The 24,594-nt window shown below is 26.6% G+C and overlaps 3 protein-coding genes across 4 annotated transcripts; 1 reads left to right on the top strand and 2 right to left on the bottom strand.

Moving 5' to 3' along the window:
* Positions 1–436: 436 nt before the first annotated feature.
* Positions 437–3,615, bottom strand: LOC145745478 (chondroitin sulfate synthase 3-like). Its single transcript, XM_082563605.1, has 8 exons — positions 3,563–3,615; positions 3,259–3,395; positions 2,927–3,188; positions 2,596–2,758; positions 2,019–2,256; positions 1,801–1,943; positions 739–1,716; positions 437–667 (listed from the first exon to the last, which is right to left on the bottom strand). The coding sequence occupies exons 1-8, from the start codon at positions 3,613–3,615 to the stop codon at positions 437–439; spliced, it is 2,205 nt and encodes a 734-aa protein (XP_082419731.1).
* A 297-nt stretch (positions 3,616–3,912) lies between these two features.
* LOC145745386 (D-amino-acid oxidase-like) lies at positions 3,913–5,555 on the bottom strand. The gene is made up of 5 exons (XM_082563487.1): positions 5,458–5,555; positions 5,091–5,284; positions 4,721–4,889; positions 4,475–4,601; positions 3,913–4,362 (listed from the first exon to the last, which is right to left on the bottom strand). The coding sequence occupies exons 1-5, from the start codon at positions 5,553–5,555 to the stop codon at positions 3,913–3,915; spliced, it is 1,038 nt and encodes a 345-aa protein (XP_082419613.1).
* Positions 5,556–6,517: 962 nt separating this feature from the next.
* Positions 6,518–9,486, top strand: LOC145763524 (uncharacterized). Of its 2 annotated transcripts, none has more exons than XM_082574984.1 (8): positions 6,518–6,629; positions 6,769–6,939; positions 7,229–7,477; positions 7,685–7,821; positions 8,006–8,222; positions 8,473–8,566; positions 8,751–8,908; positions 9,014–9,486. In XM_082574984.1, the coding sequence occupies exons 1-8, from the start codon at positions 6,566–6,568 to the stop codon at positions 9,442–9,444; spliced, it is 1,521 nt and encodes a 506-aa protein (XP_082431110.1). In that variant the 5' UTR covers positions 6,518–6,565; the 3' UTR covers positions 9,445–9,486. The 2 variants fall into 2 exon arrangements, with proteins under 2 accessions (XP_082431110.1, XP_082431109.1); XM_082574983.1 differs by having other exon boundaries at positions 9,011–9,486.
* Positions 9,487–24,594: the final 15,108 nt, after the last annotated feature.

The following is a 24,594-nucleotide window of genomic DNA, read 5'->3' as shown; positions in this document are numbered from 1 at the left end:
ATTGGTATTTAAAATAACATTTATCCTATCTTTGCAAGTAGGGTACGCGTATTTGAATTTGCGTCTTGAACAACCTGCCTATTCAAATAACATATGTCTTATCACTTAATTGCGCAAGGCAATTTATTTAAAAAATGTTATATCGTTGTTGTTTTTGTAAATTCATATAACTTAACAAATAATTGCTATTACATATATAATAAATTAATTGTTTCAAATCTAAACTTTGGTGTTTATAAGCCGTTTTAGTTGTCTAAATATCATACAAGAAACAATAATAAAATAACATTTTTAAAAATTATATTATCAAACAATTATGCCACTATCAATGCATGATTTTTTATAAGACGATAATTGTACATAAACATTATAGCAAAGACTATTATTTTAAATGTAGTCTGGTAAATAAATAAAATAAATAAATTATTGCAACTTTTTAAAATAATTTGTTGTGTCTTGAAATATTAGGAATATTGTGTTGATGCTTTTTGGCCATCCAATTTTTAGAAAGTTGATACTGCGACCCGTAGTGTGAATACTTTGATGCAACACAATCTTTTTTTTCCGTTGTAAAAGATTTAGTACATGATTTATAATGATAAGGGTGAATTAAGGAGTCATCATTGCTTCGAAATATTTTTAAACCGGTCTTTGTCAACTTGTCTGCCTAAAAAAATACAATGTTTTGTAATTATACTTATAAAAGCAAAATAACATGTTACTTAAAAGAATATTTACCAGAAGTAGATCTTCTTTCCCCCAACCTTCCAAACTTAAGTCAAAACCCGTGATTTTACTAAAATCGCTTTTATATATAGATAGCATCCCATAGCTAAAATATCTCCAAAATCCATTCAATTTGTTGATGTCGTTGTCATATAAATCGTATCTGTCTTGATACTGATCGACGACTGTTGGATTATACTTACTAAAGAACACGGGATAATAAACCGTGCTATCCTTTATAGTATTGCCCATAATTCTGTCAAGCAATTTGTCGTTAAATACTAGATCAACATCGCAAAAAAATAATATAGCATCTGGGTCCAAAATTGAGTCCGCTGCTTGTTGAAGTCCTAGGCCCCTTGAAAAGGGTTGACTACTGTTAAATGTGATTAAACGGGAAAAGGATTTATCGTATAAAATTTCCAGTGATTTTAAAATTATAGGGACCTTCGAGGTAATATTTTGTTGAAAAGTTGAGTTATTGTTTGAATAGGAAAACGCAGAAATAATCAATTTCACGTTTTTCTTTGATTTTAAAAAGCCTTCTTCAAACTTTTTTATAAACCGAAGAAATATGTCTTCTCTTTTATTTAAAGTGACCAGAAAATATACAGTTTTGTTGCTACCATTAAAGTCGTGCAAGGAGTTAAGATCCAAGGGAACGTTTAAATGAGATTCCTCAAAAAAAGTTAAGTTCTGTACTATTTTCCATTTTTTCTTTAACGTGAATTTCGTTATCCTGTATTTGAGTAGGTAAATCCTTTCCAAAGAAAGTACATCGACAGGTTTCTCGTAGAAATATGTATCCAAATGTACTTTACGGACATTTTTTAAACTAACATACTTTTTTAAATGATATTGATCGGTAAGATAAAGGCGTTTTTTAGTCTGGTCTATTGGTCGAATTGGATAGGATGAAGTTGCAATAAGTTCTTTTCCGTACATCCCTGACTTACTATTCCAAATGACGTCAGGTTCTGTATCATTAAGCTAAAATCAAATTTAATTTACATAAAAAATATGATTATCAAATGGAGAAGAGTTGGTTATTAGTTAAGATAAAATGTTATTTACCTTTTCCAAAAACATTTCCTTATTAATATTTTCGTACATGTTTGCCTTTTTCAGTAAGGCATACATTTTTTTCAGTAATATTTCTTTGTGAAATTTGTAAACAAAAATTTGGTCTTTAATAGCATGAAAAGTGATAACTCGCTCTGAAATTAACAAAAAGGTATTTAAATTATATTACTCTGTACTTAACTATACCTACCGTTTAAAATTGTACATACCTAATGTTGAACCACGTATATCGCTAATGTTTTTAAGAGTCTGACCGTCTTTGCCATAGTGCTGATGAAAAAGTGTCAAAGTTTCATATGATTCCGTACATTGAATATTTGTAATTTTCCGAACACATCTTCCTATCTCAATATCTTCGTGCTCGGAAAGCCGTTTTTGAAAACAAGTCTCGAGTTTTGGACCAATTTGACGAAGAAGTTCTTTGGAAAATATCATTCCAGAGCCCCCCTGTTTAAATTGCATGTTTACATAATAAAGAATTAAAGGCTTTAGGAAATATTTTTATAGTTCATATTTTTATAAAAAACTGAAAGCATGAATGGGACATGTTCAAGCGTTGTTGAGTCGGCCAATCCCCAAAACTAATCAAAGGATTAATGTTGAATACAGCTTGTTAAATGACATTTATCAATGGGTCAGGCAACTTAGGATTATTTGTTACCAAAATATTTTGTACTTTGTCACTATAGTACCCTATTCAAGGTTAATCAATAAGAAATGCAGACAAGGTATAAATACTATGATAAAGATAATTCATAGCTTTTAAAAAGGCGCTTATGGTTTTACCATGCAGTAATTTTCCTTGAAATTTAAAAAATCTTCTTCATGCTTCCCATATCCGGCTCTTCCGATATAAAATGGTTGGGAAGAATTAACACCATATAAAAATCTTCTGAGCCTTTTTAAATTTATATAGGAATCGTCGTCAACTCGAATGAACCAATCAAATCTAAACAACAAATTAGCCATTTAACAAATAAAATAATATTTCTACATGTATCAGTGATAATATAAGATTAAGAGCGTATTACTTTGAAGACTTCCAAACATAGGAAAAGTTTTTTTTCTTAGTGAATCCAGGTTTTTGTGATTGTGTATATTTTACTTTACTACCTACTTGTTTAAATGAATTCGTTCCATATATTTGAGCATCAGAAAACTTTTTCTTTGCGGTGGATATTCATCATCCCTCACACCAGGCAGTTGTATAACTTGAATTCCGTTCCTGTTCACGATTTGAAAGCTTGAACTATTTTTTCTAGTAGAATCCATACCATTCGCAAAAACCTCTATTTTTATATGCCTGTTATCTGACTGTAACCAAGTGCCCAACGCAGCATCTAGTCGGGTGTTTAGGTTGTCTCTTGTTGACATAATACCTAAAAAGCATTAAGATTTTATTACTGATAGGCACATATACTTGTAAAATGATTATTTTAAAAAACCTACCTATATAAATGCTTGGTTCATAGTTTCTTGGTTGAGTTGCTAAAGTACAATTATAACGTACACGTGGATTGGTTTGACGATACACCAAAATAAAAGTAAATGTTACATTTGTAGCATATATAATTTGCGCCAAAAACCTGCGCACAAAATATTAAATCATTGAAGTTTTCTATTTGCTAATATACTTATCCTAAGTTATATAATATGCTGGTTCTAAGTAATAGTTTTTTTGTAAAATAATATTTGTTCATTAAAAATAACATATCTGTCTTTTCTACGTGTTTTTATTTTTTAGTATACATACCTGCAAATATCCGCTTTTTTCCATCCTTTCGTTTTGTTTGACTTGGAAGCCATTTAATATTTAGACAAACTGCGCTTAGTTATTTATTAAGTTATTTTTGGTATTTTTTGTATTACTACTACTACTACTACTACATGTATCAGCATTTATCTTTCTGTGTTTAAGCTATATTCGAGAAAAGCCTGTAGAAACAGGAAACCGTAAACCCTTATTATTACTTGATACTATTGTCACCATTCTTATTGACGCAATTTAAAAATATAAACAGAAGATTTTAATCCGTAACTATAGTTCTTTGTATTAAATATTATGAAATTTCGCGTAACATATTTTTTATGTAACAAAGACTTTTAGAGCTTCGACCCTTTGCTGCGTAAAACTTCTTCGGCTAGTTTTACGCATTTTAAAGCTGATCCCCAATGTTGGCCTATTCCTTTTCCTGAATACCCATAATTATGAACTACAGGCAATAATTCAACACCGTGATTTGTTCCCAAACGTTTTCGTTCTATCCACTCCACTTCAGTTCTAGCACCTCCGACTCTACATGGTCGAAACCCCACACCTTCGACAATTGCTTTATCTTTAGTAATCGAAGGACAAAGTGCCTCGCAGCGTCGCAGAATATCCTTTGTTTCCACAGGGTCGGTCAATTCGGACACATTGTCCGGCTGATAGAAACTTCCCAAACATATATCATTAATACGAGGAACAATAGCAGTTGAACTGGCCAAGTAGATACGTCCTACTTCAGTATTGCGTATTCGTACGTACGGGCCTATAAATGAAAATTGATAATACTTGATATTATTCAACATTAATGTTAATTTTTCATCAATGGAATTATTTAAATGGGAAATTTATAGTTTAGTTATTTTTAAAATACAGCGTAAAAAATCTTAGCGTGAAAACATTTTCGTCGTTGCACAATTGCTTTGCCCCAAAACCTGAGCAATTAACAACAAGGTCACATGACCGGCTAACGTCATTCAGGCTCGACAACTTCCTTTTTTTGAAGATAACACGATGTTTGTTATTTCTTCAATAGCACAACATATACTCTTTAGATGTTTTGCATAATTGGACAAAATATTTTATACTACTTGGCGCAAACTTCACTACCTGTTTTTAATTTGATTTTGTAACCAGGGTAAATACTTTGAAGTGTCTATCACATAAATTGATGATACATAGGCGTGAAGCGATTCGGGTGTTATTGGGTTCTCAAAAATAAGTTCAAGTTTTTGATTGGATGAAGTGAAGCCAAGTTGCTTCATCTCAGCTTCAGAGACCTTTATAAATGGCTTCAAAGCTTCAACGCCGGCCACTTAAGTACAAAAGTAAATGTTGTATGTTATAATAGTATAGGAAGTGCGGTTTATCATGTGTATATTAGTAAAATAAAATCAATGTGTATGTAGTAACTTTTTGAGTTAATCAGTTTTTGGGTTTGAGTAAATCAGTTGTTTAAAATCACATTTAAAATATTTGAACATCAAGTCTTATAGTGTTAAACACATTTGCATACATATGTCATGTTGTTTCTCTTTGTCGGGTTCGTTGACCAAATAAATAAATTCACGTTGGCGAATTCCAGCGAATTCTGCAGTAGTCGAGTGCATCCGTTTGCAGTACCCTGCTGTCTTCCGCAAATTGTCGATGACGTCATTGTTATCTAGGGCGTTCATATTTCGCTGAATCACCATACCATAATCGTGATCACTGGTAAAAATGAAAAGCTATATATTTACATATTTAATACACTACCGTTTTCAGAATTTTTTTTTTTTTTGCTAGAAAATTCCAATCCAGCACGTTTTTTGGCAAAAATATCTTATTAAGTTTAAAGCGTATGCTTATTGTTTAAATTACCTTGTGGTGTTCGGATGAAATACATCAGCAACATACAAGCATTCGGGTATTGCTTTGTTAAACATAATGCTGAAGACAGACCAATAATGCCAGCGCCAATCACAGTTATATTTAGCTCCATATTACCTAAATCTATGCTATATAATATTTACAAATTTGCTAAATAAGAAAAAAAACTTATACTAACTCTTAAAGACAAAAACTTTATACAATGTATATAAGCCTATTAGTTAATTATTAATTGTTTTGTAAATATATAAGTAAAGCCAATACAAATAACATAATAATATTCTGTGTATGGTATTTTTGTTTCAGGAAGTTGTTATGTTTATTTGTATCAGAAATAAATACATCTTGTAATGCCATTTTTATAAAAAAAATTATATTTTATTTATTTTTTCAAATATGAATTATTTTTTATCATATTGATATATTTAGTTTTACTTAATTTCTTGCATCAATTTTAACTTTTTTTTATTTATAATGTGATAGCCTAATTAGTTATTCTCATGACGGATGGACAAGAATTAATTAATAACTTGCATCACCATATCGAAACAAGAAATCGTTTATTACGTATGACTAACAGCACGGGCATAAAAATGAGTCGTATTCTTATTTAATATGGTTAGTAAATTGCAAACATTTTCTAGATAATGTAAAAAGAGTTTATATATAAAAATGCTAAAAATAACTGATTGATTGGGATAATGTTATTACTCAACAGCCAAACGTGCGTTGAGTAAACTAGCTATAGTATTACTGCATATAAGATTTGTGCGTAAATATGTATTGTATCAAATGTATGTTGCTATCACGTTTTTTTATGTCATTAATCATTGTATTAATTTTATTTTACGACTAAAGATAATAACATCAAAAGGAAACCATTGGACTAGTCTAAAATGTTTATGTCTCAACTATGCCTTAATTAAAAAATTAATAAATCCCTAATTAGTATTATGCTAGCTAGAACGTAGTGGTTAACCAGTTAAAAATAAACATAGAATGGTTTATTTAGACAGCAGCCCGTCAGTTATAATATCCATCATTAAACACGTCTTTATAAATTCTGTTAGCAGTCTTGTTTATATTTCAAGAATTTGTGATATTTTTAATAGTTTAGTGAATATGTTGAATATTTTGTGGAACTGCGTATTGTGTTTATTTTTCTTGAAAACTACAAACGCTGCTGGTAATTTATTTTAGGCTTAAACGTTATGGTTAAATCGATTAGTGCCTTAGTTCTTAGAATTTGACATATTAAAATGTAAATCAATTTCGAAAACAGATTCGACTAAAGAAATATTAAATGGAACTTATTATTTTTTCAGTGTGGAATATAAAATTTGAAGACAGTGAATTTTATTTTTCTTCACAAAAAATGTCCCAAGCAGATGCAGCGATTTTCTGCGGGGATTCAAATGCCACCCTTGCTTCTTTAACCACACCTAATAAGAGAATGTTTATTACTGAAAAATTAAAATTCACGACAGCAGATTTTGGTTAGCAGTTCTCTAATTTATTTAGCATCATTTTTTGTTTAGATAAACCTTTGCAATCGCCAGACAACGTTTGTGAATTGAATTCCGCTTTTTATGAATTATAAAGTAAGGCCCCTTAATACGGCCATCAAATTGTCCATAAAAAAGTTACAGAAACTTTATCCGGACAACAAAGAGGACTTGAGACCGTTTTACAAATCTCAATCTTTGAAAGACTGTTTAACGTTTTACTTAAAAAGATTCTAAAAAAAACAGATTTTCTATAGACTAATAACAATTTCCTTACAAGGTCGCAACGTTTTTTTTTACGTGAACTTGAAAAGACAAATAAGACCTAATCAAAAAAAAGTCCTGTTTACATGGAGCGGTACCGCATCAGCCTTGGATTCCAGTTCTCCGGTTTGGGCTCCAGGTCGTCCCAGTCGCGCGGAAAATGCAAGTTGCGCTGTTTACTTGTATGTAAGTAGAGAGGATACTTTTCAGTTATACGATGTCATTTGCAATGATACATATGGATTGATATGTGAAAGACCAAGAGGTGTGTAACCAGTTAAACATTTTTGCTTGTTTTCAATAATCTATTCAAATTTATAGTTGTTAAAGCAATGCTTGTTTAAAATCTTATTTGCTTTCATAAATTAAATTAAAAGGAAAAATATATAATATATATATTTTACCAATTAACTACAGTTTTAAGCTAAATTAAAAGGTTGAAGTATAAGCTGGTATTTGTTTATTTGAATAGGAAGTACATGGGGTAGTTGGACTCAAACCGCGTGTGATGATTGTAGTAGTGGTCAACTAAGATATAGAAGAGAATGTGAAAGACCCACCTTATATGGGGGTGATTACTGTGCGGAAGAGTTTCAAATAGAAATTCGGGTATTTTTACAAAAAGTGCTCGGGTCTTTTTTATAATAAGAGCCTAACATTAAATTTAACAACAGTTCGTGGACTTTCCATAAATTGATTAATTTGGTGTTACTTAACTTTACTTTATAGAGTTTGTACTTTCATACCTAAAGCCTATTTGCATATTTTTATTTTGAACTATTTTTACATTTAGGATGAAGTCGATGGTACGTTATGTAGTCAGTGCGTCAATACTTCTATTGAAAGTGCGTGCAATGCAACTTGTGACGTACCAGGTCTTATTACAACTACCCAAGAGTGTTTGGATGAAGGTCTTGAGCTTTGTAATATGCAATCATTTCAACCTTGTACTATAGAATGTACTAGTTCAATAACTACCACAGCAAATTTTATCGTAGGTGACAATACAGGTATTGTAACAACTTAAATTCTCATTTTTTTATTTGTTTACCATGAATTTTATAATTTTGTTATTTAAATTAAAAAAAAATTGACATGTTTATGCTAGGGACATAACTTTTAAAACCAAAACGTTTTTTTATTTCAAAAATATATGTCTGACTATTAAAATTAATCGTTTTTTTAATTAAGCCAGATTATTTTTATGCCAAAATCGTCGACCTTATTAAAATCTAAACAGTATATACTTATAACATCTAGTTTCACCAGTCAAAGGAACAATCATAGGAGCTGCAATTGGCGGAAGTTTAGTTGTAATCGGAATTATGATTCTTATTATTTATATCATTAAAAGGTAGCACGTGTTAGTGGATTGGATTAAAAATAAATATGTAAAACTTAGAAGCTACTACTTTCGAACAAAATAGATTTTAAATATACCTTCACTTCACAACAGCATATGAATGAAGTAGCCAATATACTTAAAATAAATTTTTAAATGCTTATATCAATAAATAACTTCTTTCTTTTGTAAACAGAAACAATAGAAACGATGACAAATTATATTTAACCCCGGTTTCGCTGGATAGTACATCTGGGTTTGGGCAACATAATGCATATCAAAACCCTAACAACCAACATAACACATATCAAAAGCCTGACAGTCTTATAACAACGAATAGAAGAAAGCAAAGTGGTAAATTGTCGTTGTTAAATCTTTTTATAACAACTATGAAGGCAACTTTATAACAATTAAGTTGCCTTTATTTTTAAGGTAAATATTTTTTTTGGTCTATAGCAGATCCTAATAACACATACAGTGTATCTATTGATGTACCTGTTTCAAACCAAGTTAGTGTAAAGAATCCCCGAATTGCCGGAAGTAATAAAAGGCCTGCAGCACAAAAAGAAAACGGCAAAAATGCCACTTATGATTCATTGTTTGCCTCCATACCAACTGAGGAAGGTGCTGCGTACGGGAAATTAGATAACACACAAAATTCCATAAAACAAACAAACTACAACGTTTTGTATCACGTGGAGTTCGATACACCTTACAGCGTCGCTTCTAATACTAATATGACGTCACCCGACAATGACGTGAATGATACAAAAAAGAATGCGTCGGAGGACAAGGTGATTAATGACCCTGGTAAAAATGGGTACGGGGTTTTAAATTTGGATAACACCAAAGATGAATCTGAAGATGATTACCAACAACTAAAACATTAATTATGATGCTAAATCCGCTAATGTCGTAAATGTGTTGTATATATTTTTTGCCAATCTATTGTGATATGATCTTAAGTTAAATGTGAATTAATAAAATAGTCAAGCATGAAGGATTCTTTAATTAATAATTTGTTAGTGAATAAAATCTAAGGTTTTAGTAAAATAAAAGTTACAGAAGATTTATATTTGAGCAATGCGGGGTGGTGTGACGTCATCAGTTCATTAATTTGGGTCCGCTCTTTTTAAAAAAAAAAGTTTTTTTAAAAAATTCTATTTTTAAAACTTAATTTTGACTTTTGACCTAACTAACATTTAAAAAAAAAAATTGTAAAATATTCAGTAGAACAAATGTAACACCAGTTTTATATATGCTGCGTCGTGTGACGTCATCAGTTCATTAAATTTGGGTAGGCCTGCAAGTTTTTTTTCAAAAAAATGTAATTTTAAAATTTAACTTTGAACTTTCTAATAATAGTTCAGTAATCTAAAAATATATTCTTGAAATATTTTTATGGTTCGAAATCTTAGATTTTTAAACATATTGTTATTGTCATTACTTTAATTCTTACTTATCCGAATTTTAAAATAGAATAACTATTGAAATTTTAGTATGTTGTTTATAATTTAATTGTGTTCCAATCCCCATTTCTTAAAATTGAATTATCACTATTTGCTAGTTGCTTGTTTATTTATTAAAATTTAAAGATCGTTATTAGGTTTTCAAACTTTGGTCAGTTTTATATTATAATATTAATAACTCAAAAATAATAAAATATTATATTTTATTAGACGCGCATTCGCCTAACTAACATTCAAGATAAAACATTTTGCAAAAATTTTTAGTAGACAAAAGTTTGAGCTAATTTTTATTTTTGGTTTCATTAGGTCACGTGATATTTTTGGCCAATGATATTGCATACAAATTTTTGAATAAAATAAAAAATTTTAAATTACTTTTATGATTTATAAAACTATAGTTAATAAACTGCAGGGCTTTTAACACCCTTTCTCTATATTTCCATGTAAAGGAAACTAATTTTTTTCCAGGGTAGATGACAAAGTTTTAAATTATTTTCCTTGCTTATAGGATCTAATTATGGTTCGAAATCTTAGATTTCGAAAAATTATTGTTATTGTCAGTATTATTATTATTATTAATCTTTTCCAGTGTCTTAAAAGCTGTAAATTTTGAGTTAAAATAACTTTTGTTTGTGAACATTTACAGTTTTAAAATATCAGTATGTTGTTTATTATCAGATTGTGTTTTCATTCTCCTATTTACAACATTTAATTATTACTAATTACTAATTAATAGGTGTTTATTTATTAAAATTTAAAGATTTTTATTTATTTTTTAAATCTTGGCCATTTGTTTATCATGATATTGGTAACTCAAAAATAAACAAAAATGAAAAAAAAGATAATATGATACCGTAATAATTTTTAAAACTTTCCTAAAAGTTAAATTTTTAAAATTATTTTCTATAAAATTATTACGCACCACAAATAGTAAGATATTTATTTATAAGATCTAAGAGCAAATGTGCAATTATCTGTGGGTCTTCGATAACAATTTAGGCTAATGTCTTATAAATTTAGCTTGAAGGGGACGTGTCGTATTACATTTGATAATATGATACGGTTATAATTTTTAAAGTTTCCTTAAAATTTAAATTTTAAAATTTTTTTAAAATTCACCCAACAATTTAAGCTAATGTCTTTTGAATTTAGCTTAAAGGGGAATTGTCATATCACATTTGATAATATGATACGGTAATAATATTTAAAGTTTCCTTAAAAGTTAAGTTTATAAAATTATTTTTTTTTAAATTATTACGCACCACAAAAAGGAAGATATATGTTTATAAGATGTAAAAGCAAATGTACAAATATATGTGGGGCCCCCTCACAACAATTTAAGCTAATGTCTTATAAATTTAGCTTGAAGGGGACGTGTCGTATTACATTTGATATTATGATACGGTTATAATTTTTAAAGTTTCCTTAAAATTTAAATTTAAAAATTTTTTTTTTAATTATTACGCACCACAAATAGTAAGATATTTATTTATAAGATGTAAGAGCAAATGTGCAATTATCTGTGGAGTACCCCTCAGTTCAACAATTTAATCTAATGTCTTATGACTTTAGCTTGAAGGGGACGTGTCATATTACATTTGATAACATGATACGGTAATAATATTTAAAGTTTCCTTAAAAGTTAATTTTTTAAAATTATTTTCTTTAAAATTATTACGCACCACAAATAGTAAGATATTTATTTATAAGATGTAAGAGCAAGTGTGCAATTATCTGTGGGGTCCCACACTCAACAATTTAAGCTAATATCTTGTAACTTTAGCTTAAAGGGGACATGTCCTATTACATTTGATAATATGATACCGTAATAATTTTTAAAATTTCCTTAAAAGATGAATTTTTAAAATTATTTTTATAAAAATATTACGCACCACAAATAGTAAGATATTTATTTAAAAGATATAAGAGCAAATGTGCAATTAACTGTGGGTCTCCCCCACTCAACAATGTAAGCTCATTTCTAATTAATTTAGCTTGAATGGGACGTGTCATATTAAATTTGATAATATGATACGGTAATAATATTTAAAGTTTCCTTAAAAGTAAAATTTTTGAACAATTTAACATAAGTTAACATGTTCGATAATAATTTTCAAAGTTCCATAAAAGTAAAATTTTTAAAACTATTTTCTTTAAAATTATTACGCACCACAAATTGTAAGATATTTATTTATAAGATGTAAGAGCAAATGTGCAATTGTCTGTGGGGTCCCCCCACTCAACAATAAAAGCTAATTTCTTATAACTTTAGTTTAAAGGGGACGTGTCATATTACATTTGATAATATGATACGGTAATAATTTTTAAAATTTACTTAGAAGATAAATTTTAAAAATAATTTTTATAAAATTATTACGCACCACAAATAGTAAGATATTTATTTATAAAATATAAGAGCAAATGTGCAAATATCTGTGGGGCTCCCCCACTTAACAATGTAAACTAATTTCTTATTAATTTAGCTTGAATGAAACGTGTCATATTAAATTTGATAATATGATACGGTAATGATATTTAAAGTTTTCATAAAAGTAAAATTTTAAAACTTATATCTTTAAAATTATTACGCCCCACAAATAGTAAGATATTTATTTATAAGAAGTAAAAGCAAATGTGCAATTATCTGTGGGTTCCCACCAAACAATTTAAGCTTATATTTTAGAACTTCAGCTTAAAGGGGACGTGGCATATTACATTTGATAAAATGATACGGTATTATTTTTTAAAAATTACTTAAAAGTTAAATTTTTAAAATTATTCCTTTAAAAGTTGTACCCACCACAAATAGTAAGATATTTATTTATAAAATGTATGAGCAAATGTGCAATTATCTGTGGGCCCCCCCCCCCCCACTCAACACTTTAATCTAATGTCTTATGACTTTAGCTTGAAGGGAACGTGTCATATTACATTTGATAATATGATACGGTAATAATATTTAAAGTTTCCTTAAAAGTAAAATTTTTAAATTATTTCTGTAAAATTATTACGCACCACAAATAGTAAGATAATTATTTATAAGATGTAAGAGCAAATGTGCAATTATTTGTCGGTTACCCCCATAACAATTTAAGCTTATATCTTAGGACTTTAGCTTGAAGTGGACGTGTCATTTTATATTTGATAATATGATACGGTAATAATTTTTAAAATTTACTTAAAAGTTAAATTTTTAAAATTATTCTTTTAAAAGTTGTACGCACCACAAATAGTAAGATATTTATTTATAAAATATATGAGCAAATGTGCAATTATCTGTGGGCCCCACCCCCACTCAACAATTTAATCTAATGGCATATGACTTTAGCTTGAAGTGGACGTGTCATATTACATTTGATAATATGATACGGTAATAATATTTAAAGTTTTCTTAAAAGTAAAATTTTATTTTCTTTAAAATTATTACGCACCACAAATAGTAAGATATTTGTTTATAAGATGTAAGAGCAAATGTGTAATTATTCGTGGGTTCCCTCCAACAATTTATACTAATGTCTTATGACTTTAGCTTAAAAGGGAAGTGTTATATTACATTTGATATTGTGATATGGTAGAAATGCGGTAATTCCTAACATTTTTAAACTTAGATTTAAAATTTAGATAACAAACTTATATCAACGGAAGAATAATTTAACAAAAGGTAACAGGTTCGATAATAATTTTTAAAGTTTCATAAAAGTAAAATTTTTAAAACTATTTTTTTAAAATTATTACGCACCACAAATAGTAAGATATTTATTTATAAGATGTAAGAGCAAATGTACAATTATCTATGGGGTCCCCCCACTCAACAGTTTAAGTTAATTTCTTATAACTTTAGCTTGAAGGGGACGTGTCATATTACATTTGATTATATGATACGGTAATAATTTTTAAAATTTCCTTAAAAGATGAATTTTTAAAATTATTTTTATAAAAATATTACGCACCACAAATAGTAAGATATTTATTTAAAAGATGTAAGAGCAAATGTGCAATTATCTGTTGGGTTCCCCCAGTCAACAATTTAAGCTAATTTCTCATTAATTTAGCTTGAAGTGGACGTGTCATATTAAATTTGATAATATGATACGGTAATAATATTTAAAGTTTTTATGAAAGTAAAATTTTAAAACTTATTTTCTTTAAAATTATTACGCACCACAAATAGTAAGATATTTATTCATAAGATATAAGAGCAAATGTGCAATTATCTGTGGGAACCCCCACTCCACAATTTAATCAAATGTCTTATCACTTTAGATTGAAGGGGACGTGTCATATTACATTTGATAATATAATATGGTAATAATATTTAAAGTTTCCTTAAAAGTTAAATTTTTAAAATTATTTTTTTATAAAATTATTACGCACCACAAATAGTAAGATATTTATTTATAACATGTAAGAGCAAATGTGCAATGATTCGTGGGGTCTCCCCCAACAATTTAAACTAATGTCTTATGACTTTAGTTTAAAAGGGCGGTAATTCCTAACATTTTTATACTTAGATTTAAAAAAATTTAGATAACGTACTTATATCAACGGAAGAACAATTTAACAAAAGTTAACATGTTCGATAATAATTTTTAAAGTTCCATAAAAGTAAAATTTTTAAATCTATTTCTTTAAAATTATTACGCACCACAAATAGTAAGATATTTATTTATAAGATGTGAGAGCAAATGTGCAATGACTTAAAAGTTTCATAAAATAAAAGTTTCATAACTTTTATGAATATTAATATTTTTGAAAAATATTTTGTAAACACGGTAATTGGACCTGTGTGGTTTTAACACAACAATTATTTTTCGATTTAAGATTTTTTATTTTTTTTCAAAAAATTTGTATGCAATATCATTGGCCAAAAATATCACGTGACCTAATTAAACCCAAAATAAAAATTACCTCAAACTTTTGTTTTACTGAGAATTTTCGCGAAATGTTTTATCTTGAATGTTAGTTAGGCCAATGCGCGTGTAATAAAATACAAAATTTTAGGTTTTGAGATTTCATAAATTTTTAATAAAAGTTTCATAACTTTTATAAATATTAATATTTTTAAAAAATATTTTGTAAACACAGTAATTGGACCTGTGCGGTTCTAACACAACAATTACTTTTCGATTTAAAATTTTTTATTTTTTTTCAAAAAATTTGTATGCAATATCATTGGCCAAAAATATCACGTGACCTAATGAAAACCAAAATAAAAATTACCTCAAACTTTTGTTTTACTGAGAAATTTCGCGAAATGTTTTATCTTGAATGTTAGTTAGGCCAATGCGCGTGTAATAAAATACAAAATTTTAGGTTTTGAGATTTCATAAATTTTTAATAAAAGTTTCATAACTTTTATAAATATTAATATTTTTGAAAAATATTTTGTAAACACAGTAATTGGACCTGTGCGGTTCTAACACAACAATTACTTTTCGATTTAAAATTTTTTATTTTTTTTCAAAAAATTTGTATGCAATATCATTGGCCAAAAATATCACGTGACCTAATGAAAACCAAAATTAAAATTACCTCAAACTTTTGTTTTACTGAGAAATTTCGCGAAATGTTTTATCTTGAATGTTAGTTAGGCCAATGCGCGTGTAATAAAATACAAAATTTTAGGTTTTGAGATTTCATAAATTTTTAATAAAAGTTTCATAACTTTTATAAATATTAATATTTTTGAAAAATATTTTGTAAACACAGTAATTGGACCTGTGCGGTTCTAACACAACAATTAGTTTTCGATTTAAAATTTTTTATTTTTTTTCAAAAAATTTGTATGCAATATCATTGGCCAAAAATATCACGTGACCTAATGAAAACCAAAATAAAAATTACCTCAAACTTTTTTTTTACTGAAAATTTTCGCGAAATGTTTTATCTTGAATGTTAGTTAGGCCAATGCGCGTCTAATAAAATACAAAATTTTAGGTTTTGAGATTTCATAAAATTTTAATAAAAGCATCATAACTTTTATGAATATTAATATTTTCAAAAAATATTATGTAAACACGGTAATCGGACCTGTGCGGTTCTAACACAACAATTATTTTTCGATTTAAATTTTTTATTTTTTTTCAAAAAATTTGTATGCAATCTCATTGGCCAAAAATATCACGTGACCTAATGAAAACCAAAATTAAAATTACCTCTTTGTTTCTTTTTCTTGAAAATTTTTGCGAAACGTTTTATCTTGAATGTTAGATAGGCCAATGCGCATCAAATAAAATACAAAATTTTAGGTTTTGAGATTTCATAAATTTTTAATAAAAGTTTCATAACTTTTATGAATATTAATATTTTTGAAAAATATTTTGTAAACACGGTAATTGGACCTGTGCGGTTCTAACACAACAATTATTTTTCGATTGAAAATTTTTTATTTTTTTTCAAAAAATTTGTATGCAATATCATTGGCCAAAAATATCACGTTACCTAATGAAAACCAAAATAAAAATTACCTCAAACTTTTTTTTTACTGAAAATTTTCGCGAAATGTTTTATCTTGAATGTTAGTTAGGCCAATGCGCGTCTAATAAAATACAAAATTTTAGTTTTTTTTTTGAGATTTCATAAAATTTTAATAAAAGTATCATAATTTTTATGAATATTAATATTTTCAAAAAATATTATGTAAACACGGTAATCGGACCTGTGCGGTTCTAACACAACAATTATTTTTCGATTTAGATTTTTTTATTTTTTTTCAAAAAATTTGTATGCAATATCATTGGCCAAAAATATCACGTGACCTAATGAAAACCAAAATAAAAATTACCTCTATGTTTTTTTTTCTTGAAAATTTTTGCGAAATGTTTTATCTTGAATGTTAGATAGGCCAATGCGCATCAAATAAAATACAAAATTTTAGGTTTTAAGATTTCATAAATTTTTAATAAAAGTTTCATAACTTTTATAAATATTAATATTTTTAAAAAATATTTTGTAAACACAGTAATTGGACCTGTGCGGTTCTAACACAACAATTACTTTTCGATTTAAATTTTTTATTTTTTTTCAAAAAATTTGTATGCAATATCATTGGCCAAAAATATCACGTGACCTAATGAAAACCAAAATAAAAATTACCTCAAACTTTTGTTTTACTGAGAAATTTCGCGAAATGTTTTATTTTGAATGTTAGTTAGGCCAATGTGCGTCTAATATAATACAAAATTTTAGGTTTTGAGATTTCATAAATTTTTAATAAAAGTTTCATAACTTTTATGAATATTAATATTTTTGAAAAATATTTTGTAAACACGGTAATTGGACCTGTGTGGTTTTAACACAACAATTATTTTTCGATTTAAGATTTTTTATTTTTTTTCAAAAAATTTGTATGCAATATCATTGGCCAAAAATATCACGTGACCTAATTAAACCCAAAATAAAAATTACCTCAAACTTTTGTTTTACTGAGAATTTTCGCGAAATGTTTTATCTTGAATGTTAGTTAGGCCAATGCGCGTGTAATAAAATACAAAATTTTAGGTTTTGAGATTTCATAAATTTTTAATAAAAGTTTCATAACTTTTATAAATATTAATATTTTTAAAAAATATTTTGTAAACACAGTAATTGGACCTGTGCGGTTCTAACACAACAATTACTTTTCGATTTAAAATTTTTTATTTTTTTTCAAAAAATTTGTATGCAATATCATTGGCCAAAAATATCACGTGACCTAATGAAAACCAAAATAAAAATTACCTCAAACTTTTGTTTTACTGAGAAATTTCGCGAAATGTTTTATCTTGAATGTTAGTTAGGCCAATGCGCGTGTAATAAAATACAAAATTTTAGGTTTTGAGATTTCATAAATTTTTAATAAAAGTTTCATAACTTTTATAAATATTAATATTTTTGAAAAATATTTTGTAAACACAGTAATTGGACCTGTGCGGTTCTAACACAACAATTACTTTTCGATTTAAAATTTTTTATTTTTTTTCAAAAAATTTGTATGCAATATCATTGGCCAAAAATATCACGTGACCTAATGAAAACCAAAATTAAAATTACCTCAAACTTTTGTTTTACTGAGAAATTTCGCAAAATGTTTTATCTTGAATGTTAGTTAGGCCAATGCGCGTGTAATAAAATACAAAATTTTAGGTTTTGAGATTTCATAAATTTTTAATAAAAGTTTCATAACTTTTATAAATATTAATATTTTTGAAAAATATTTTGTAAACACAGTAATTGGACCTGTGCGGTTCTAACACAACAATTAGTTTTCGATTTAAAATTTTTTATTTTTTTTCAAAAAATTTGTATGCAATATCATTGGCCAAAAATATCACGTGACCTAATGAAAACCAAAATAAAAATTACCTCAAACTTTTTTTTTACTGAAAATTTTCGCGAAATGTTTTATCTTGAATGTTAGTTAGGCCAATGCGCGTCTAATAAAATACAAAATTTTAGGTTTTGAGATTTCATAAAATTTTAATAAAAGTATCATAACTTTTATGAATATTAATATTTTCAAAAAATATTATGTAAACACGGTAATTGGACCTGTGCAGTTCTAACACAACAATTATTTTTCGATTTAAAATTCTTTATTTTTTTTTTTAAATTTGTATGCAATATCATTGGCCAAAAATATCACGTGATCTAATTAAACCCAAAATTAAAATTACCTCAAACTTTTATTTTACTGAGAATTTTTGCGAAATGTTTTATCTTGAATGTTAGTTAGGCCAATGCGCGTCTAATAAAATACAAAATTTTAGGTTTTGAGATTTCATAAATTTTTAATAAAAGTGTCATAACTTTTATGAATATTAATATTTTTGAAAAATATTTTGTAAACACGGTAATTGGACCTGTGCGGTTCTAACACAACAATTATTTTTCGATTGAAAATTTTTTATTTTTTTTCAAAAAATTTGTATGCAATATCATTGGCCAAAAATATCACGTTACCTAATGAAAACCAAAATAAAAATTACCTCAAACTTTTTTTTTACTGAAAATTTTCGCGAAATGTTTTATCTTGAATGTTAGTTAGGCCAATGCGCGTCTAATAAAATACAAAATTTTAGTTTTTTTTTTGAGATTTCATAAAATTTTAATAAAAGTATCATAATTTTTATGAATATTAATATTTTCAAAAAATATTATGTAAACACGGTAATCGGACCTGTGCGGTTCTAACACAACAATTATTTTTCGATTTAGATTTTTTTATTTTTTTTCAAAAAATTTGTATGCAATATCATTGGCCAAAAATATCACGTGACCTAATGAAAACCAAAATAAAAATTACCTCTATGTTTTTTTTTCTTGAAAATTTTTGCGAAATGTTTTATCTTGAATGTTAGATAGGCCAATGCGCATCAAATAAAATACAAAATTTTAGGTTTTAAGATTTCATAAATTTTTAATAAAAGTTTCATAACTTTTATAAATATTAATATTTTTAAAAAATATTTTGTAAACACAGTAATTGGACCTGTGCGGTTCTAACACAACAATTACTTTTCGATTTAAATTTTTTATTTTTTTTCAAAAAATTTGTATGCAATATCATTGGCCAAAAATATCACGTGACCTAATGAAAACCAAAATAAAAATTACCTCAAACTTTTGTTTTACTGAGAAATTTCGCGAAATGTTTTATTTTGAATGTTAGTTAGGCCAATGTGCGTCTAATATAATACAAAATTTTAGGTTTTGAGATTTCATAAATTTTTAATAAAAGTTTCATAACTTTTATGAATATTAATATTTTTGAAAAATATTTTGTAAACACGGTAATTGGACCTGTGTGGTTTTAACACAACAATTATTTTTCGATTTAAGATTTTTTATTTTTTTTCAAAAAATTTGTATGCAATATCATTGGCCAAAAATATCACGTGACCTAATTAAACCCAAAATAAAAATTACCTCAAACTTTTGTTTTACTGAGAATTTTCGCGAAATGTTTTATCTTGAATGTTAGTTAGGCCAATGCGCGTGTAATAAAATACAAAATTTTAGGTTTTGAGATTTCATAAATTTTTAATAAAAGTTTCATAACTTTTATAAATATTAATATTTTTGAAAAATATTTTGTAAACACAGTAATTGGACCTGTGCGGTTCTAACACAACAATTACTTTTCGATTTAAAATTTTTTATTTTTTTTCAAAAAATTTGTATGCAATATCATTGGCCAAAAATATCACGTGACCTAATGAAAACCAAAATAAAAATTACCTCAAACTTTTGTTTTACTGAGAAATTTCGCGAAATGTTTTATCTTGAATGTTAGTTAGGCCAATGCGCGTGTAATAAAATACAAAATTTTAGGTTTTGAGATTTCATAAATTTTTAATAAAAGTTTCATAACTTTTATAAATATTAATATTTTTGAAAAATATTTTGTAAACACAGTAATTGGACCTGTGCGGTTCTAACACAACAATTACTTTTCGATTTAAAATTTTTTATTTTTTTTCAAAAAATTTGTATGCAATATCATTGGCCAAAAATATCACGTGACCTAATGAAAACCAAAATTAAAATTACTTCAAACTTTTGTTTTACTGAGAAATTTCGCGAAATGTTTTATCTTGAATGTTAGTTAGGCCAATGCGCGTGTAATAAAATACAAAATTTTAGGTTTTGAGATTTCATAAATTTTTAATAAAAGTTTCATAACTTTTATAAATATTAATATTTTTGAAAAATATTTTGTAAACACAGTAATTGGACCTGTGCGGTTCTAACACAACAATTAGTTTTCGATTTAAAATTTTTTATTTTTTTTCAAAAAATTTGTATGCAATATCATTGGCCAAAAATATCACGTGACCTAATGAAAACCAAAATAAAAATTACCTCAAACTTTTTTTTTACTGAAAATTTTCGCGAAATGTTTTATCTTGAATGTTAGTTAGGCCAATGCGCGTCTAATAAAATACAAAATTTTAGGTTTTGAGATTTCATAAAATTTTAATAAAAGTATCATAACTTTTATGAATATTAATATTTTCAAAAAATATTATGTAAACACGGTAATCGGACCTGTGCGGTTCTAACACAACAATTATTTTTCGATTTAAATTTTTTATTTTTTTTCAAAAAATTTGTATGCAATATCATTGGCCAAAAATATCACGTGACCTAATGAAAACCAAAATAAAAATTACCTCTTTGTTTCTTTTTCTTGAAAATTTTCGCGAAACGTTTTATCTTGAATGTTAGATAGGCCAATGCGCATCAAATAAAATACAAAATTTTAGGTTTTGAGATTTCATAAATTTTTAATAAAAGTTTCATAACTTTTATGAATATTAATATTTTTGAAAAATATTTTGTAAACACGGTAATTGGACCTGTGCGGTTCTAACACAACAATTATTTTTCGATTGAAAATTTTTTATTTTTTTTCAAAAAATTTGTATGCAATATCATTGGCCAAAAATATCACGTTACCTAATGAAAACCAAAATAAAAATTACCTCAAACTTTTTTTTTACTGAAAATTTTCGCGAAATGTTTTATCTTGAATGTTAGTTAGGCCAATGCGCGTCTAATAAAATACAAAATTTTAGTTTTTTTTTTGAGATTTCATAAAATTTTAATAAAAGTATCATAATTTTTATGAATATTAATATTTTCAAAAAATATTATGTAAACACAGTAATCGGACCTGTGCGGTTCTAACACAACAATTATTTTTCGATTTAGATTTTTTTATTTTTTTTCAAAAAATTTGTATGCAATATCATTGGCCAAAAATATCACGTGACCTAATGAAAACCAAAATAAAAATTACCTCTATGTTTTTTTTTCTTGAAAATTTTTGCGAAATGTTTTATCTTGAATGTTAGATAGGCCAATGCGCATCAAATAAAATACAAAATTTTAGGTTTTAAGATTTCATAAATTTTTAATAAAAGTTTCATAACTTTTATAAATATTAATATTTTTAAAAAATATTTTGTAAACACAGTAATTGGACCTGTGCGGTTCTAACACAACAATTACTTTTCGATTTAAATTTTTTATTTTTTTTCAAAAAATTTGTATGCAATATCATTGGCCAAAAATATCACGTGACCTAATGAAAACCAAAATAAAAATTACCTCAAACTTTTGTTTTACTGAGAAATTTCGCGAAATGTTTTATCTTGAATGTTAGTTAGGCCAATGCGCGTGTAATAAAATACAAAATTTTAGGTTTTGAGATTTCATAAATTTTTAATAAAAGTTTCATAACTTTTATAAATATTAATATTTTTGAAAAATATTTTGTAAACACAGTAATTGGACCTGTGCGGTTCTAACACAACAATTACTTTTCGATTTAAAATTTTTTATTTTTTTTCAAAAAATTTGTATGCAATATCATTGGCCAAAAATATCACGTGACCTAATGAAAACCAAAATTAAAATTACCTCAAACTTTTGTTTTACTGAGAAATTTCGCGAAATGTTTTATCTTGAATGTTAGTTAGGCCAATGCGCGTGTAATAAAATACAAAATTTTAGGTTTTGAGATTTCATAAATTTTTAATAAAAGTTTCATAACTTTTATAAGTATTAATATTTTTGAAAAATATTTTGTAAACACAGTAATTGGACCTGTGCGGTTCTAACACAACAATTAGTTTTCGATTTAAAATTTTTTAATTTTTTTCAAAAAATTTGTATGCAATATCATTGGCCAAAAATATCACGTGACCTAATGAAAACCAAAATAAAAATTACCTCAAACTTTTTTTTTACTGAAAATTTTCGCGAAATGTTTTATCTTGAATGTTAGTTAGGCCAATGCGAGTCTAATAAAATACAAAATTTTAGGTTTTGAGATTTCATAAAATTTTAATAAAAGTATCATAACTTTTATGAATATTAATATTTTCAAAAAAGATTATGTTAACACGGTAATCGGACCTGTACGGTTCTAACACAACAATTATTTTTCGATTTAAATTTTTTTATTTTTTTTCAAAAAATTTGTATGCAATATCATTAGCCAAAAATATCACGTGACCTAATGAAAACCAAAATAAAAATTACCTCTATGTTTTTTTTTCTTGAAAATTTTTGCGAAATGTTTTATCTTGAATGTGTGTTAGGCCAATGCGCATCAAATAAAATACAAAATTTTAGGTTTTAAGATTTCATAAATTTTTATCAAAAGTTTCATAACTTTTATGAATATTAATAATTTTGAAAAATATTTTGTAAACACGGTAATTGGACCTGTGCAGTTCTAACACAACAATTATTTTTCGATTTAAAATTCTTTATTTTTTTTTTTAAATTTGTATGCAATATCATTGGCCAAAAATATCACGTGACCTAATTAAACCCAAAATTAAAATTACCTCAAACTTTTATTTTACTGAGAATTTTTGCGAAATGTTTTATCTTGAATGTTAGTTAGGCCAATGCCCGTCTAATAAAATACAAAATTTTAGGTTTTGAGATTTCATAAATTTTTAATAAAAGTGTCATAACTTTTATGAATATTAATATTTTCGAAAAATATTATGTAAACACGGTAATCGGACCTGTGCGGTTCTAACACAACAATTATTTTTCGATTTAAATTTTTTATTTTTTTTCAAAAAATTTGTATGCAATATCATTGGCCAAAAATATCACGTGACCTAATGAAAACCAAAATAAAAATTACCTCTATGTTTTTTTTTCTTGAAAATTTTCGCGAAATGTTTTATCTTGAATGTTAGATAGGCCAATGCGCATCAAATAAAATACAAAATTTTAGGTTTTAAGATTTCATAAATTTTTAATAAAAGTTTCATAACTTTTATGAATATTAATATTTTTGAAAAATATTTTGTAAACACGGTAATTGGACCTGTGCGGTTCTAACACAACAATTATTTTTCAATTTAAAATTTTTAATTTTTTTTTAAAAAATTTGTATGCAATCTTATTGGCCAAAATTATTACTTGACCTAATTAAACCCAAAATAAAAATTATCTCAAACTTTTGTTCTACTCAAAATTTTTGCAAAATGTTTTATCTTGAATGGTAGTTAGGCTAATGCGCGCCTAATTAAATATAAAATTTCAGATTTTGAGATTTCATAAATTTTTAATAAAAGTTTCATAACTTTTATGAATATTAATATTTTCGAAAAATATTTTGTAAACACGGTAATTGGACCTGTGCAGTTCTAACACAACAATTATTTTTCGATTTAAAATTCTTTATTTTTTTTTTTTAAATTTGTATGCAATATCATTGGCCAAAAATATCACGTGACCTAATTAAACCCAAAATTAAAATTACCTCAAACTTTTATTTTACTGAGAATTTTTGCGAAATGTTTTATCTTGAATGTTAGTTAGGCCAATGCGCGTCTAATAAAATACAAAATTTTAGGTTTTGAGATTTCATAAATTTTTAATAAAAGTGTCATAACTTTTATGAATATTAATATTTTCGAAAAATATTATGTAAACACGGTAATCGGACCTGTGCGGTTCTAACACAACAATTATTTTTCGATTTAAATTTTTTATTTTTTTTCAAAAAATTTGTATGCAATATCATTGGCCAAAAATATCACGTGACCTAATGAAAAC

The sequence above is a fragment of the Corella eumyota genome, chromosome 1, assembly GCF_963082875.1.
Source record: "Corella eumyota chromosome 1, kaCorEumy4.1, whole genome shotgun sequence".
In the NCBI taxonomy this organism is placed as follows: domain Eukaryota; kingdom Metazoa; phylum Chordata; class Ascidiacea; order Phlebobranchia; family Corellidae; genus Corella; species Corella eumyota.
The sequence above is the reverse complement of the archived record's forward strand: the minus strand, read 5'-3'. Positions and strand labels throughout refer to the sequence as shown.

Excerpts from the sequence above, each read along its gene's own strand:
- LOC145745386 (XM_082563487.1), bottom strand. The coding sequence starts at position 5,555 with ATGGAGCTAAATATAACTGTGATTGGCGCTGGCATTATTGGTCTGTCT. Across the intron at positions 4,890-5,090 it reads AGAGAAACAACATGACATAT|TGGCCGGCGTTGAAGCTTTG; the intron begins GTATGCAAATGT and ends TTTGTACTTAAG. Across the intron at positions 4,602-4,720 it reads TATGTGATAGACACTTCAAA|AAATAACAAACATCGTGTTA; the intron begins GTATTTACCCTG and ends GTGCTATTGAAG.
- LOC145763524 (XM_082574983.1), top strand. The coding sequence starts at position 6,566 with ATGTTGAATATTTTGTGGAACTGCGTATTGTGTTTATTTTTCTTGAAA. Across the intron at positions 7,478-7,684 it reads GATATGTGAAAGACCAAGAG|GAAGTACATGGGGTAGTTGG; the intron begins GTGTGTAACCAG and ends TTATTTGAATAG. Across the intron at positions 8,223-8,472 it reads TATCGTAGGTGACAATACAG|TTTCACCAGTCAAAGGAACA; the intron begins GTATTGTAACAA and ends TATAACATCTAG.
- LOC145745478 (XM_082563605.1), bottom strand. The coding sequence starts at position 3,615 with ATGGCTTCCAAGTCAAACAAAACGAAAGGATGGAAAAAAGCGGATATT. Across the intron at positions 1,944-2,018 it reads TATACGTGGTTCAACATTAG|AGCGAGTTATCACTTTTCAT; the intron begins GTATGTACAATT and ends TGTTAATTTCAG. Across the intron at positions 668-738 it reads GGAAAGAAGATCTACTTCTG|GCAGACAAGTTGACAAAGAC; the intron begins GTAAATATTCTT and ends GTATTTTTTTAG.